We start from the raw sequence: 17,487 nt of genomic DNA on the forward strand, positions 1-17,487 counted from the left end.
AAAGTAAGAAAGTAAACCACCAGGTGTATCTGAAGTCTTGATCTGATAACCGTCTGTCCTTTTGTTTGCTAGGAATTTTGACATCCCGCTCGACCCCAATTATATCACTAGATACTTTGTGTCTCTCTCGAAATTGGCCGTCTCCTTCTTATGAAGGAGGACTCGCTGAGCAAGGCTCATACACCTGTTCGTGTATTGTTACCAAGCAAGAAGAAGAAGAAGAAGAATATTTGAAGCTTCAGGAAACTGTTTGGTTGAGTCATTGCACTGGGTATACGAAGAGTGGTATGTTTGTGAATGTGTATGCTATAATGTGGTTAGGAATACCAATAGGTGATGATATTGTGTCTTCATAGTAATCTATAATTTCCCTAGAAAATTTTGAAATTATTTTTAATATTTATATGAACCATACTGTTTCATTCTTACATTTGGATTACTGATTGATTTTTAACTTTGTTGTACTGAGAATGTCAGACAAAAATGTCTACTCTGCAGTTATGAGATCTAACGTAATATTAATCTCAAACACTACCATATACTTATCAATTCACTGTTACAAATTCCATTGCTCATCTTAAATCCTAGATGAAAACTGCTTGTATTTTCTTTCTACATGCTGTATGTTCACAGGTGTGGGGTATGGAGGGTCATCGGAGGAAGCAACAGAAGCAGCTGCTAGATCAGTTTCGGACAGGATCTTAGTTGCTTCCGAAGAGTAAGTGTTCATCATTACTTCACTCTGATGTACAGAGAATATTTCTTTCAGCACAGGGAACCTGTAAAAGTATGAAAGTAAACCACCAGGTGTATCTGAAGTCTTGACCTGATAACCGTCTGTCCTTTTGTTTGCTAGGAATTCTGACATCCCGCTTGACCCCAATTATATCACTAGATACTTTGTGTCTCTCTCGAAATTGGCCGTGTCCTTCTTATGAAGGAGGACTCGCTGAGCAAGGCTCATACACCTGTTCGTGTATTGTTACCAAGCAAGAATAAGAAGAAGAATATTTGAAGCTTGAGGAAACTGGTTAGTTGAGTCATAGCACTGGGTATTCAATGAGTGCTATGTTTGTGAATGTGTATGCTATGATGTGGTTAGGAATACCAATAGGTGATGATATTGTGTCGTCATAGTAATCTATAATTTCCCTAGAAAATTTTGAAATTATTTTTAATATTTATATGAACCATACTGTTTCATTCTTACATTTGGATTACTGATTGATTTTTAACTTTGTTGTATTGAGAATGTCAGACAAAAATGACTACTCTGCAGTTTTGGGATCTAACGTAATATTAATCTCAAACGCTACCGCGTCCTTATCAATTCACTGTTACAAATTCCATTGCTCATCTTAAATCCTAGATGAAAACTGCTTGTATTTTCTTTCTACATGCTGTATGTTCACAGGTGTGGGGTATGGAGGGTCATCGGAGGAAGCAACAGAAGCAGCTGCTAGATCAGTTTTGGACAGGATCTTAGTTGCTTCCGAAGAGTAAGTGTTCATCATTACTTCTCTCTGATGTACAGAGAATATTTCTTTCAGCACAGGGAACCTGTAAAAGTATGAAAGTAAACCACCAGGTGTATCTGAAGTCTTGACCTGATAACCGTCTGTCCTTTTGTTTGCTAGGAACTCTGACATCACACTCGACCCCATTACGTCATTGGAGACAATGTGTCTCTCCAGGAATTGGCCGGCTCCTTCCTATGTAGGAGGTGTTGCTGTGGGAGGCCTATACACCTACACGTGTATTGTGATCAAGCGACAAGAAGAAGAATATTTGAAGCTTCAGGAAACTGGTTAGTTGAGTCATAGCACTGGGTATACGAAGAGTGGTATGTTTGTGAATGTGTATGCTATGATGTGGTTAGGAATACCAATAGGTGATGATTTTGTGTCGTCATAGTAATCTATAATTTCCCTAGAAAATTTTGAAATTATTTTTAATATTTATATGAACCTTACTGTTTCATTCTTACATTTGGATTACTGATTGATTTCTTAACTTTGTTGTATTGAGAATGTCAGACAAAAATGACTACTCTGCAGTTATGGGATCTAACGTAATATTAATCTCAAACGTTACCGCGTCCTTATCAATTCACTGTTACAAATTCCATTGCTCATCTTAAATCCTAGATGAAAACTGCTTGTATTTTCTTTCTACATGCTGTATGTTCACAGGTGTGGGGTATGGAGGGTCATCGGAGGAAGCAACAGAAGCAGCTGCTAGATCAGTTTCGGACAGGATCTTAGTTGCTTCCGAAGAGTAAGTGTTCATCATTACTTCACTCTGATGTACAGAGAATATTTCTTTCAGCACAGGGAACCTGTAAAAGTATGAAAGTAAACCACCAGGTGTATCTGAAGTCTTGACCTGATAACCGTCTGTCCTTTTGTTTGCTAGGAATTCTGACATCCCGCTTGACCCCAATTATATCACTAGATACTTTGTGTCTCTCTCGAAATTGGCCGTGTCCTTCTTATGAAGGAGGACTCGCTGAGCAAGGCTCATACACCTGTTCGTGTATTGTTACCAAGCAAGAAGAAGAAGAAGAATATTTGAAGCTTGAGGAAACTGGTTAGTTGAGTCATAGCACTGGGTATTCAATGAGTGCTATGTTTGTGAATGTGTATGCTATGATGTGGTTAGGAATACCAATAGGTGATGATATTGTGTCGTCATAGTAATCTATAATTTTCCTAGAAAATTTTGAAATTATTTTTAATATTTATATGAACCATACTGTTTCATTCTTACATTTGGATTACTGATTGATTTTTAACTTTGTTGTATTGAGAATGTCAGACAAAAATGACTACTCTGCAGTTTTGGGATCTAACGTAATATTAATCTCAAACGCTACCGCGTCCTTATCAATTCACTGTTACAAATTCCATTGCTCATCTTAAATCCTAGATGAAAACTGCTTGTATTTTCTTTCTACATGCTGTATGTTCACAGGTGTGGGGTATGGAGGGTCATCGGAGGAAGCAACAGAAGCAGCTGCTAGATCAGTTTTGGACAGGATCTTAGTTGCTTCCGAAGAGTAAGTGTTCATCATTACTTCTCTCTGATGTACAGAGAATATTTCTTTCAGCACAGGGAACCTGTAAAAGTATGAAAGTAAACCACCAGGTGTATCTGAAGTCTTGACCTGATAACCGTCTGTCCTTTTGTTTGCTAGGAATTTTGACATCCCGCTCGACCCCAATTATATAACTAGATACTTTGTGTCTCTCTCGAAATTGGCCGTCTCCTTCTTATGAAGGAGGACTCGCTGAGCAAGGCTCATACACCTGTTCGTGTATTGTTACCAAGCAAGAAGAAGAAGAAGAAGAATATTTGAAGCTTCAGGAAACTGTTTGGTTGAGTCATTGCACTGGGTATACGAAGAGTGGTATGTTTGTGAATGTGTATGCTATAATGTGGTTAGGAATACCAATAGGTGATGATATTGTGTCTTCATAGTAATCTATAATTTCCCTAGAAAATTTTGAAATTATTTTTAATATTTATATGAACCATACTGTTTCATTCTTACATTTGGATTACTGATTGATTTTTAACTTTGTTGTACTGAGAATGTCAGACAAAAATGTCTACTCTGCAGTTATGAGATCTAACGTAATATTAATCTCAAACACTACCATATACTTATCAATTCACTGTTACAAATTCCATTGCTCATCTTAAATCCTAGATGAAAACTGCTTGTATTTTCTTTCTACATGCTGTATGTTCACAGGTGTGGGGTATGGAGGGTCATCGGAGGAAGCAACAGAAGCAGCTGCTAGATCAGTTTCGGACAGGATCTTAGTTGCTTCCGAAGAGTAAGTGTTCATCATTACTTCACTCTGATGTACAGAGAATATTTCTTTCAGCACAGGGAACCTGTAAAAGTATGAAAGTAAACCACCAGGTGTATCTGAAGTCTTGACCTGATAACCGTCTGTCCTTTTGTTTGCTAGGAACTCTGACATCACACTCGACCCCATTACGTCATTGGAGACAATGTGTCTCCAGGAATTGGCCGGCTCCTTCCTATGTAGGAGGTGTTGCTGTGGGAGGCCTATACACCTACACGTGTATTGTGATCAAGCGACAAGAAGAAGAATATTTGAAGCTTCAGGAAACTGGTTAGTTGAGTCATAGCACTGGGTATACGAAGAGTGGTATGTTTGTGAATGTGTATGCTATGATGTGGTTAGGAATACCAATAGGTGATGATTTTGTGTCGTCATAGTAATCTATAATTTCCCTAGAAAATTTTGAAATTATTTTTAATATTTATATGAACCTTACTGTTTCATTCTTACATTTGGATTACTGATTGATTTCTTAACTTTGTTGTATTGAGAATGTCAGACAAAAATGACTACTCTGCAGTTATGGGATCTAACGTAATATTAATCTCAAACGTTACCGCGTCCTTATCAATTCACTGTTACAAATTCCATTGCTCATCTTAAATCCTAAATGAAAACTGCTTGATTTTTCTTTATAGATGCTGTATGTTCACAGGTGTGGGGTATGGAGGGTCATCGGAGGAAGCAACAGAAGCAGCTGCTAGATCAGTTTTGGACAGGATCTTAGTTGCTTCCGAAGAGTAAGTGTTCATCATTACTTCTCTCTGATGTACAGAGAATATTTCTTTCAGCACAGGGAACCTGTAAAAGTATGAAAGTAAACCACCAGGTGTATCTGAAGTCTTGACCTGATAACCGTCTGTCCTTTTGTTTGCTAGGAACTCTGACATCACACTCGACCCCATTACGTCATTGGAGACAATGTGTCTCTCCAGGAATTGGCCGGCTCCTTCCTATGTAGGAGGTGTTGCTGTGGGAGGCCTATACACCTACACGTGTATTGTGATCAAGCGACAAGAAGAAGAATATTTGAAGCTTCAGGAAACTGGTTAGTTGAGTCATAGCACTGGGTATACGAAGAGTGGTATGTTTGTGAATGTGTATGCTATGATGTGGTTAGGAATACCAATAGGTGATGATTTTGTGTCGTCATAGTAATCTATAATTTCCCTAGAAAATTTTGAAATTATTTTTAATATTTATATGAACCTTACTGTTTCATTCTTACATTTGGATTACTGATTGATTTCTTAACTTTGTTGTATTGAGAATGTCAGACAAAAATGACTACTCTGCAGTTATGGGATCTAACGTAATATTAATCTCAAACGTTACCGCGTCCTTATCAATTCACTGTTACAAATTCCATTGCTCATCTTAAATCCTAAATGAAAACTGCTTGATTTTTCTTTATAGATGCTGTATGTTCACAGGTGTGGGGTATGGAGGGTCATCGGAGGAAGCAACAGAAGCAGCTGCTAGATCAGTTTTGGACAGGATCTTAGTTGCTTCCGAAGAGTAAGTGCTCATCATTACTTCTCTCTGATGTACAGAGAATATTTCTTTCAGCACAGGGAACCTGTAAAAGTAAGAAAGTAAACCACCAGGTGTATCTGAAGTCTTGATCTGATAACCGTCTGTCCTTTTGTTTGCTAGGAATTTTGACATCCCGCTCGACCCCAATTATATCACTAGATACTTTGTGTCTCTCTCGAAATTGGCCGTCTCCTTCTTATGAAGGAGAACTCGCTGAGCAAGGCTCATACACCTGTTCGTGTATTGTTACCAAGCAAGAAGAAGAAGAAGAAGAATATTTGAAGCTTCAGGAAACTGTTTGGTTGAGTCATTGCACTGGGTATACGAAGAGTGGTATGTTTGTGAATGTGTATGCTATAATGTGGTTAGGAATACCAATAGGTGATGATATTGTGTCTTCATAGTAATCTATAATTTCCCTAGAAAATTTTGAAATTATTTTTAATATTTATATGAACCATACTGTTTCATTCTTACATTTGGATTACTGATTGATTTTTAACTTTGTTGTACTGAGAATGTCAGACAAAAATGTCTACTCTGCAGTTATGAGATCTAACGTAATATTAATCTCAAACACTACCATATACTTATCAATTCACTGTTACAAATTCCATTGCTCATCTTAAATCCTAGATGAAAACTGCTTGTATTTTCTTTCTACATGCTGTATGTTCACAGGTGTGGGGTATGGAGGGTCATCGGAGGAAGCAACAGAAGCAGCTGCTAGATCAGTTTTGGACAGGATCTTAGTTGCTTCCGAAGAGTAAGTGTTCATCATTACTTCACTCTGATGTACAGAGAATATTTCTTTCAGCACAGGGAACCTGTAAAAGTATGAAAGTAAACCACCAGGTGTATCTGAAGTCTTGACCTGATAACCGTCTGTCCTTTTGTTTGCTAGGAATTCTGACATCCCGCTTGACCCCAATTATATCACTAGATACTTTGTGTCTCTCTCGAAATTGGCCGTGTCCTTCTTATGAAGGAGGACTCGCTGAGCAAGGCTCATACACCTGTTCGTGTATTGTTACCAAGCAAGAAGAAGAAGAAGAATATTTGAAGCTTGAGGAAACTGGTTAGTTGAGTCATAGCACTGGGTATTCAATGAGTGCTATGTTTGTGAATGTGTATGCTATGATGTGGTTAGGAATACCAATAGGTGATGATATTGTGTCGTCATAGTAATCTATAATTTCCCTAGAAAATTTTGAAATTATTTTTAATATTTATATGAACCATACTGTTTCATTCTTACATTTGGATTACTGATTGATTTTTAACTTTGTTGTATTGAGAATGTCAGACAAAAATGACTACTCTGCAGTTTTGGGATCTAACGTAATATTAATCTCAAACGCTACCGCGTCCTTATCAATTCACTGTTACAAATTCCATTGCTCATCTTAAATCCTAGATGAAAACTGCTTGTATTTTCTTTCTACATGCTGTATGTTCACAGGTGTGGGGTATGGAGGGTCATCGGAGGAAGCAACAGAAGCAGCTGCTAGATCAGTTTTGGACAGGATCTTAGTTGCTTCCGAAGAGTAAGTGTTCATCATTACTTCTCTCTGATGTACAGAGAATATTTCTTTCAGCACAGGGAACCTGTAAAAGTATGAAAGTAAACCACCAGGTGTATCTGAAGTCTTGACCTGATAACCGTCTGTCCTTTTGTTTGCTAGGAACTCTGACATCACACTCGACCCCATTACGTCATTGGAGACAATGTGTCTCCAGGAATTGGCCGGCTCCTTCCTATGTAGGAGGTGTTGCTGTGGGAGGCCTATACACCTACACGTGTATTGTGATCAAGCGACAAGAAGAAGAATATTTGAAGCTTCAGGAAACTGGTTAGTTGAGTCATAGCACTGGGTATACGAAGAGTGGTATGTTTGTGAATGTGTATGCTATGATGTGGTTAGGAATACCAATAGGTGATGATTTTGTGTCGTCATAGTAATCTATAATTTCCCTAGAAAATTTTGAAATTATTTTTAATATTTATATGAACCTTACTGTTTCATTCTTACATTTGGATTACTGATTGATTTCTTAACTTTGTTGTATTGAGAATGTCAGACAAAAATGACTACTCTGCAGTTATGGGATCTAACGTAATATTAATCTCAAACGTTACCGCGTCCTTATCAATTCACTGTTACAAATTCCATTGCTCATCTTAAATCCTAAATGAAAACTGCTTGATTTTTCTTTATAGATGCTGTATGTTCACAGGTGTGGGGTATGGAGGGTCATCGGAGGAAGCAACAGAAGCAGCTGCTAGATCAGTTTTGGACAGGATCTTAGTTGCTTCCGAAGAGTAAGTGTTCATCATTACTTCTCTCTGATGTACAGAGAATATTTCTTTCAGCACAGGGAACCTGTAAAAGTATGAAAGTAAACCACCAGGTGTATCTGAAGTCTTGACCTGATAACCGTCTGTCCTTTTGTTTGCTAGGAACTCTGACATCACACTCGACCCCATTACGTCATTGGAGACAATGTGTCTCCAGGAATTGGCCGGCTCCTTCCTATGTAGGAGGTGTTGCTGTGGGAGGCCTATACACCTACACGTGTATTGTGATCAAGCGACAAGAAGAAGAATATTTGAAGCTTCAGGAAACTGGTTAGTTGAGTCATAGCACTGGGTATACGAAGAGTGGTATGTTTGTGAATGTGTATGCTATGATGTGGTTAGGAATACCAATAGGTGATGATTTTGTGTCGTCATAGTAATCTATAATTTCCCTAGAAAATTTTGAAATTATTTTTAATATTTATATGAACCTTACTGTTTCATTCTTACATTTGGATTACTGATTGATTTCTTAACTTTGTTGTATTGAGAATGTCAGACAAAAATGACTACTCTGCAGTTATGGGATCTAACGTAATATTAATCTCAAACGTTACCGCGTCCTTATCAATTCACTGTTACAAATTCCATTGCTCATCTTAAATCCTAAATGAAAACTGCTTGATTTTTCTTTATAGATGCTGTATGTTCACAGGTGTGGGGTATGGAGGGTCATCGGAGGAAGCAACAGAAGCAGCTGCTAGATCAGTTTCGGACAGGATCTTAGTTGCTTCCGAAGAGTAAGTGTTCATCATTACTTCACTCTGATGTACAGAGAATATTTCTTTCAGCACAGGGAACCTGTAAAAGTATGAAAGTAAACCACCAGGTGTATCTGAAGTCTTGACCTGATAACCGTCTGTCCTTTTGTTTGCTAGGAATTCTGACATCCCGCTCGACCCCAATTATATCACTAGATACTTTGTGTCTCTCTCGAAATTGGCCGTCTCCTTCTTATGAAGGAGGACTCGCTGAGCAAGGCTCATACACCTGTTCGTGTATTGTTACCAAGCAAGAAGAAGAAGAAGAATATTTGAAGCTTGAGGAAACTGGTTAGTTGAGTCATAGCACTGGGTATTCAATGAGTGCTATGTTTGTGAATGTGTATGCTATGATGTGGTTAGGAATACCAATAGGTGATGATATTGTGTCGTCATAGTAATCTATAATTTCCCTAGAAAATTTTGAAATTATTTTTAATATTTATATGAACCATACTGTTTCATTCTTACATTTGGATTACTGATTGATTTTTAACTTTGTTGTATTGAGAATGTCAGACAAAAATGACTACTCTGCAGTTTTGGGATCTAACGTAATATTAATCTCAAACGCTACCGCGTCCTTATCAATTCACTGTTACAAATTCCATTGCTCATCTTAAATCCTAGATGAAAACTGCTTGTATTTTCTTTCTACATGCTGTATGTTCACAGGTGTGGGGTATGGAGGGTCATCGGAGGAAGCAACAGAAGCAGCTGCTAGATCAGTTTTGGACAGGATCTTAGTTGCTTCCGAAGAGTAAGTGTTCATCATTACTTCTCTCTGATGTACAGAGAATATTTCTTTCAGCACAGGGAACCTGTAAAAGTATGAAAGTAAACCACCAGGTGTATCTGAAGTCTTGACCTGATAACCGTCTGTCCTTTTGTTTGCTAGGAACTCTGACATCACACTCGACCCCATTACGTCATTGGAGACAATGTGTCTCTCCAGGAATTGGCCGGCTCCTTCCTATGTAGGAGGTGTTGCTGTGGGAGGCCTATACACCTACACGTGTATTGTGATCAAGCGACAAGAAGAAGAATATTTGAAGCTTCAGGAAACTGGTTAGTTGAGTCATAGCACTGGGTATACGAAGAGTGGTATGTTTGTGAATGTGTATGCTATGATGAGGTTAGAAATGCCAATAGGTGATGCTGTATGTTCTCAGGTGTGGGGTATGGATCTACTGAAGATGGAGCCAAAAGTGAAGCAGCAAAAGTTATTATTGACAAGTTGTTTATTGGTTCATAATAAGATTCAGATAATTGTACCTACAAGATGTCCGAAGTTGTGTTCATCATTTTTGTTTATAATCGTTGCAGCGCACTTATTGCATGTGCTGTAAATTTAATTTAATTTCTGGTACATTTTGTCTACATACAGTGAAACGTCTATCCATTGTTCCCGGATGCATCGTCTGTTTTGTTCGGTCCCGGATACATCCCATATAAAATAATGTTATATTTTCCCGCTTCTATCGTTTTATGGCATCGATCGTCTAAAAATCTTAGTCCCGGCCCACAATTTTCCCGCAATGATCGTTTCTGAGAATTTAAAATGCTGGGTTTTGAGATAAATTAATACCGAAAGACGCACAATGTTTTTGGAATACGCAGTAGCGGTAACATGTTATGTTGCCCAACCAGCACAGATTCTTTTGGAATGAGTGGTCAGCGGTGCAGGGGTGATAGTTGGAGTGAATGTCGGTGCTCATTGTCAGAAATTTTATGAGTTTAATCAGGGTGCACTCATATTTCGTTCCAGCGATGCCAGATGGCATGTGCAGTGTGAATTTCTTCACAAATGCTTTTATTATAAGTACAAAGGAAAGGCCGGCGACACTTTTCATTCTTCTGGTTCATCTCGTTTCCAGTGGTTCAGTGTCTTCTACGGCTACGTTTCGTCGTGTTCGGCAGTAACAGTACTTCCATTCTTCCTGTTATAGTTCCAGTCTATACTTTTGTAGTTGTTCCCGTAAATATTTTGTTATTCCTGTTACTACTGTTAATTATTTTGTTATTATTCCTGTACCATCTCTCGCCCAGTAAAACAAGTCAGAATTCTTCTAGAAAGATTAAAAATCATAGAAGAAGTGGAGAAAAATGCATTTGAAAAAAGAATCGACTTTGCTAAACGCCTTGGATTAGCACCATCTACTTTAAATTCAATGATTGCAAAGAAGAAATAAATCCGAAAACAAACTGACAAGTGCGGTAATTCATGCAAAAAAAGGAAAACCGGAAGGAAATCAACTTTCAGTGAGCTAGAAAGTGTCCTCTTCACTTGGTACCAGCAATCGCGGGCCTCAGGAATTCCTGTTGATGGCAACATCTTGCGGGAAAAAGCCAAGACGATAGCCGCAAGACTGAATATTGAAAATTTTGCAGCGTCGAATGGCTGGATTAGTAGATTTAAAGAACGACATGGTATGGTCTACAAGAAGTTAGCCGGCGAAAGTGCTGCTGTGGATGTGGAAAGAACGGAGCTGTGGCTCGAGAGTCTGCTGGAGGGACATTTATAATGCGGATGAGACAGGACTTTTCTACAACGCCCTCCCGGATAGGACGCTGGCATTGAAAGGTGAATCTTGCCACGGGGGAAAACGTGCAAAACACCGAATTACTGTTCTTCTGTGTGTTAACAGTGACGGTAGTGACAAACGGGTTCCGATTGTAGTTGGAAAATCACTAAAACCGCGTTGTTTCAAAAACATGAAAAAACGTCCGGTGAAATATCACGCCAACAAAAAGGCTTGGATGACCACAGACATCTTTACGGCGTTCTTAAGTTCTCTGGATGCCTCCATGGGCACACAAGGCAGAAAGATTTTGCTGTTTGTAGATAATTGTGCCGCTCATCCGAAGGACACGACATTTCTACGAAATGTGAAAGTCGTGCAGTATCCAGCAAATTGCACGAGCGTTTACATACGCTTGATTTAGTCTTTCTTTTATGCGCATAATATTATTGAACGTGACGAGGAAAACATTTTGAATGTGGAAAGGTCTCTGTTTGGCTTAAAACGTAAAGTTTCGACAAACCATTTGTCCATTAAAGACTTTTTTGGTAAAAAGAAGTAACTTTGAAAGAGAAACATTGCTTTTTTTAAATTTTTAATGCTTTCCCGTATTCATCGTTTTTATTTCCCACCCCCGCCGAAACGATGCATCGAGGTTTCACTGTATATGCTTGAAAATGTCTGTTACGCACAGGCACAAAAATGAACACACAAATGGTACAATTATCAGTTCTGGGAAAACACCAATAATAACTTTAGGTGAGTGCCACTAAGAAATCTGTGAATCATCTCTTCCTATAATCCTGTCATCAGCTTGCTGAAATAAGCTTAACATTTCTTCTTTATGTTTTCAAGGTTATGCCTGCAAGCCTTGTTCACTAAAATGTGTGCGATGTTTACCAGTGTCTCTGAATGGATTTTAGCATTAAAAATGGCTGTCTTCAGCATTGTAGCGTCGTGTATTCTGGTGAAAGTTTACCAGCACGGCACTACAACCTGGATGACAGCCATCTTCATACTCGCCAATTTGAGAATCTCAAATCTTGCAGTTTATGTTTTATCTGTTTCTTAATAATAAGATTGTCATTCATTATTGTTGTGAGGTTTAAGTAAGCAGTAAATAATACTTAAAATGCAGTTTATACCTCAAAGGCAATTTAACGTGTGTCTGTTACGAATATCAGTTAGCTGTGCATTTGAGGGAAATTATCACTGTTTATTCCAAGAAAAATTAATGGAAAACAGGTGCACAGTATCCGGTTTGCAGATTACGAGGTGCGATCAGAAAGTTTCCAGACTGTGTCAATAGAGGGCGAACCGGATGTAGTACGAGCTTCTGCCGCTAGGGGGTGCGGCCTACAATCATAGTGAATCAGTGTGCCAGCCGGCATCATCGAATTAGCATTTGTTTCTTAGTTACGGGCGTTTTGGTAGTGCATTACACCGACCCTCCTGCAATTTCGGAATGGCGTGTGCATCACATTTTGCCAAAGACTCGCCAAAACGGCTACGGAAACCTATGAAATTCTAAAGCAAGCATTTGGGGAGTCCGCAAACTTTTGTGTGGCATTCACGTTTTAAAAATGGCCGAACCTCTGTCGATGATGACGAGCATTCTGGACGACCATCTTCGAGCACAACGCCCGAAAATGTTACGAAGATCGACGTCGTACCATCAACGACTTGTGCGACATTGTTGGGATAGGCTATGGGACCTGTCAGCTGATTCTAAAGGAAGAACTCCACATGCGACGCATCATGACAACGCGCCAGCACACACCGCCCTCAAAGTTCGGCAGTTTTTGGCCTCAAACACCATGGCTGTCATCCCGCACCCTCCTTATTCGCCGTGTGACTTCTTCCTCTTGCCAAAGATGAAAATTCAGCTAAAGGGAAGGAGATTTGAGACGATAGAAGAGATTCAGGCAGAATCGCAGATGGTGCTTGACAGGCTGACAAAGAAAGATTTCCAGGGATGCTTCCAGGCTTGGCAGCGGCGCTGGGAACTACTCCGAGGGTGATGGATGAATTTAATACCTGAGATAAGTGTACAGGTTTTTATAGGCGCAGTCTGTAAACTTTCTGATCGCACCTCGTACATTGCAATAATAGCAAATTGATAAGGTGAAATGAACAGGATGTTTGGAATGTTTAACAAAAAACTAGAGAAGTTCCAGCTAAAAGTAATGAACTTGACAGTGACTGTCTTGTGGATATGGATATGGCATGATCTTACGTGTTTGACAGCTGTTGAGGCATCTGCAAATTAGCTGATGACAATAGGGAGGGCTTCTTGAGCCCATAGCACAGTATGGAGTCAGCATTTGTTTAGTAGCCTCGTTTCTGTGAAACAAGTGATTACTGACTGAAATGCTTCAAGCGCTCGTATTCACGCTGATTTTGATGAGGCGTTGTATATTTTACGTGCAGAAGTTTGGAAATTGCATGATCTGTGAAATAATCCTACAAAATAGATGATGCGGTACTTTTGACTGATTTGTGGATTTTAGACGATACTGATCAGGTCTTTCTGACACAAAGATCCAGATGCATTCATTGGTCTGGCTGCATTGATTATGTATTTAACAAGAAACAGCAGCGACATGTCGCATCATTCCCTGTAGGTTTCTGAAATGCTGGACTTTGCTCCAGATTGATGCTGCTGGTTGCCTGAGAAGATTTTATCACATTTAGTCACTGTGAAAGCTTCAAGTCATTTCTGACTGATGTTCAGTTTTTAAAAGTTTATCATTATCATACTTTTGACTATGTTATGTTACAAGTTATGTGATTATGTTTGATTTTCAAGAATGGTGATATAGGAAGTCACATTTTCAAATAGTTTATATGTATATATATATATATATTATTATTATAAAATTATGTTTGCTAAGAAAGCAAAGCATTACTGAAAGAGGGAACTTATTTCATATGTACATTGTTTTCAACAGTAACTAGCCAGTTAATGTGTTTAAAGCAAATATATATAATTACAAAATTATATGAGATATTTAGTAATATTACTATTTTCATGTATTACATGCAATTGATATGTATATGTGTCTTCCATGAATGAAAACTGATGGAGCAGCATTTTGCATTTATGTATACATGCATATATGTCTTTATATATGTACACCTAATAAGTGCATACATGCTTATACAGTGTACATGAAATGTGACCATTAAAAGTTTTGGAACCCGTATTTACAAATTTCATGGAGAATTGATTTTTGTATGTGAAGAATCTCTTATGTATGGGTGAAACCATGTGGATGGACGTCTGTTGAGTAGAAGTGAATGTTGCAGTTTGAATATCATAGAGTCGAGTTCTTTTAAGTATATATCAGGTTGCGTGCCAGAGACAAAGTTTTCTTAGTAATTAAAAGTTTGATCTCGTTTGCTTGACACAGAAGAAGAGGACAGTGCAGGCATCTGCAGTCACTGTCGTGATGTTGAATGCCTGATAATACACAAGATTTATATAGGAATTTGCTATTCTTGTATTTATATGCAGTCCTGTATGTCAAAAACAATACTGAATAGTTTTCATAGTTTCCATAGGGCCATGCTCTTGGATACCTATATTTATGTTAGTTTTTTTAATGGCAGATCAGAGTTATTGCTTTGCTGTTCTGTTTGCCTTATTGACATGAATTGTTCGTTATATGTTCATGAGTAGGTATTGATTAAACGAGTTGTGATTGTGTCTTTTCACTATACACTTATTGTATAATAAAATGAAAAAGCATAGTTAAAGACTAGTGATAATTCACTATATGATATGAATGAGCAAATAAGGATATATTTGCTTTTAGAGACAATTGGGCATTAAAATATCAACATGTGACTTGTGCGTAACTGAAAAGTTGTTCAGATTTGAAAGGATTCATGAATGTTCAATTGACAGTGCCTGTATCTTTCACCCTTATTGTGCATTTACAACCTATTTGTAATTTTAATTTAGTCCTTATAACCCCTAGTGATTACTGGCTTTAAGATACTTAGAGTAAAGGTGTATTACTGTAAACCTCATTTGCTATACCTTGTGTTCAAAGAAGGATGCATTAAAGAATAATCAAGTTTAGTGTGGATAAAATATCCAGTAACTTCTCTGTTATGGCATCTGACTATGATGAATGGCACAAGCACATTATTGAACCACAGTTCATTATCGAGGTGTCTTACAGGGATTTGGGGAAGTTTTTCCCAGTTTTGGCAAGTGGCCTTGAAAGAATGTGATCGTGGATTTAAAATAACTGGCTGTGATAAAATATTGCATACTGTTTTTACTCTGTATAGCAGCTAAATGTTTTTGAGAAGATCATATTACTCTGCTTGAATTTCAGAAGTATGGATGGAGGATGTCTGAGGACTGGTAAAATACAAGTATCATTGCTTATCTTGTGTCACTTGAAACACTGCGTGCCTCTACACGCCTTTACTGGTAATTGTTTTTCAATTCTCCTGCATGAAATGCATGACATTGCAATATTTTACATTGGCCAAGCTTGCCTCTTTGTGAAATTGCCATTTCTTTTGTAAGTCACAAACCCTCAAGGTAGACATGCTTGAAGAAAGGTGAAAGTACTCACACTGGGACAAATAGTTATTGGGGATTGTCTTTACAAATAAACCAATCTACATCACATACCTTGTGCAGTGATAGTTACACAATTCATCTCTTGGTTTCACACAGCATTAGAAATTACATACACTGTTCTGTCAGAAGTCTTTGTAGAACAAAGCTTGCTATTTCTTTGTGTTGAGAAACTGTTGATAATCTCTGAATATATATATATATAAATTGTAAAAGTGGTTAAAGGCATGTCAGAAACTGTTTCGTTTAAAGTTAAAATGTAATTTCCAGTATTGATGATGTTTGTACTGTTTGTTGTAAGGAATACTTTGTTGTCCATGTGGAATCCCAGGTTTCCCCTTTTTTTAGGGCAAGTGTAGAATTTTCTTATGGATCTGTCAAAGAATTACTCTGTTTAAAGTTATATGTCTTTGCAGCTATGCGTGTGCAGTTTTACAATTTTTGTTAGCAATAATGTTCATAATTTAGCAATATAAAGCAGTTGTACTGTTTAATGGACAGACAGGTTATGTAAAGCTGATGGCAAAGATCATATTAACAAGTAGTTTGAAGAAGAGGGGATGTTACTGAAATGGTTGTGAGAGTGTGAACCAGGTTGAGTAACTATGAATGTAAACACACACACAGAAACAGTTGTTTAATGCCCACTTGTCGTGTTGGTGTCAGATTTTTGTCTTGAATGTTATAAAAAGGAGAGAGTAGTCAGATTGAGATTGTCGTTGTCTATTTTGAATTAATTTTGTTTCCTGCTTGTTTCCCTTAACCTGACGTGTGGACTCATTGCAGACAGTTCAATGTTCATAAAGAGCATGCATAGGAAAACTTTGAAAGCATAATATTGTACCTTAAATGAGCATAAGAGTTTCAGCAGGATCTAGGAAAGAGCATTTAACAATCCTGAATCCATTAAGTCGTGTAATTGAATATTTTATGTGAGAGTGGTTATGAATATGAGGAAGTAACAGTTTGAAACTCAGTGGTTCTAATGCGAATGAAGGCTGGATGATCTTTTAGCTTGGGTGTAAGCGACAAGAAATGCATCAGGAATTGTTGGGGTTTCGGAGGAGGAAGCAGACTTATAAAAAGAGGGAAGATGATGTTAAATTTTGTTATTTTTGACCCAGTTTAGTGTCATCTACGTGGCTACTGTTTGTCCTGGCTAACAAGTCTCATTGGTCGGGTCAGAGCATATAGCACAAGGGAACATGGCTTCTGGTCATGGCTTAGCTCAAGTGTGTCAGGGTCAGTGTCTGCGATAGGTCACATTAGAAAGAGGTAAAATAGTTTTAGGGGCAATCACAAGAGCATGAAAGATTATAACCATCTATTTTTACTAATTCCGAAGCTTAAACTTGGTGTTTGTTTGTTATTCTTGTATATTCCCACATGTTAATGAAATGTGAATTTCATTTAAACAGCAGTACACAAGTAGCTGTCGGACATGTTATTTGAAACATAATTTTATATTAAAACTGTGAGATTTGAGAGCTGCTGTGTGGAATCTCATAAAACATTGAAGAGGACCCCGTGAGCTGAAATGTTTGGCAATGCCTGGTGTAGCTGTAGTGACATATCACACACAAACCCAAGATGGGGAGACCTCAGTTTAAGGTGCAGTGGGTTGAATGTTCTGTGGGAATGTGAGCCATACTTGACTTAGTGCGTTTGAAATGTGGAGGTGCAGATGCAGAGGTAGTAGTTTGTTAACCTCTAATGTATGAGAACTAGGGATTTAAATGCGAATACTTGAGGCTGCTAGCTGGACTCCAATTCTGGGCCGAGGCATAAGACCATTGAAGTCAGATTGTCACAGGAATATTGAAGTGTCTGA

At 38.1% G+C, this 17,487-nt stretch overlaps 1 protein-coding gene and 1 long non-coding RNA gene across 2 annotated transcripts; both read left to right on the top strand.

The window, feature by feature from the left end:
• The first annotated feature begins 2,191 nt into the window (after positions 1-2,191).
• LOC147870756 (uncharacterized) lies at positions 2,192-5,082 on the top strand. The gene is made up of 5 exons (XR_015533186.1): positions 2,192-2,277; positions 2,974-3,058; positions 3,981-4,148; positions 4,534-4,618; positions 4,757-5,082. It is a non-coding gene; the product is annotated as an uncharacterized LOC147870756 (long non-coding RNA).
• A 1,754-nt stretch (positions 5,083-6,836) lies between these two features.
• LOC147870757 (uncharacterized) lies at positions 6,837-8,178 on the top strand. Its single transcript, XM_087342006.1, has 4 exons — positions 6,837-6,961; positions 7,100-7,267; positions 7,653-7,737; positions 7,876-8,178. The coding sequence occupies exons 1-3, from the start codon at positions 6,867-6,869 to the stop codon at positions 7,699-7,701; spliced, it is 312 nt and encodes a 103-aa protein (XP_087198132.1). The 5' UTR covers positions 6,837-6,866; the 3' UTR covers positions 7,702-7,737; positions 7,876-8,178.
• Positions 8,179-17,487: the final 9,309 nt, after the last annotated feature.

Source organism: Zootermopsis nevadensis, unplaced genomic scaffold (genome assembly GCF_977971745.1).
Source record: "Zootermopsis nevadensis isolate Lab colony 2312 unplaced genomic scaffold, Znev_1.0 Znev_ptg000203l, whole genome shotgun sequence".
NCBI classification, from domain to species: Eukaryota; Metazoa; Arthropoda; class Insecta; order Blattodea; family Termopsidae; genus Zootermopsis; species Zootermopsis nevadensis.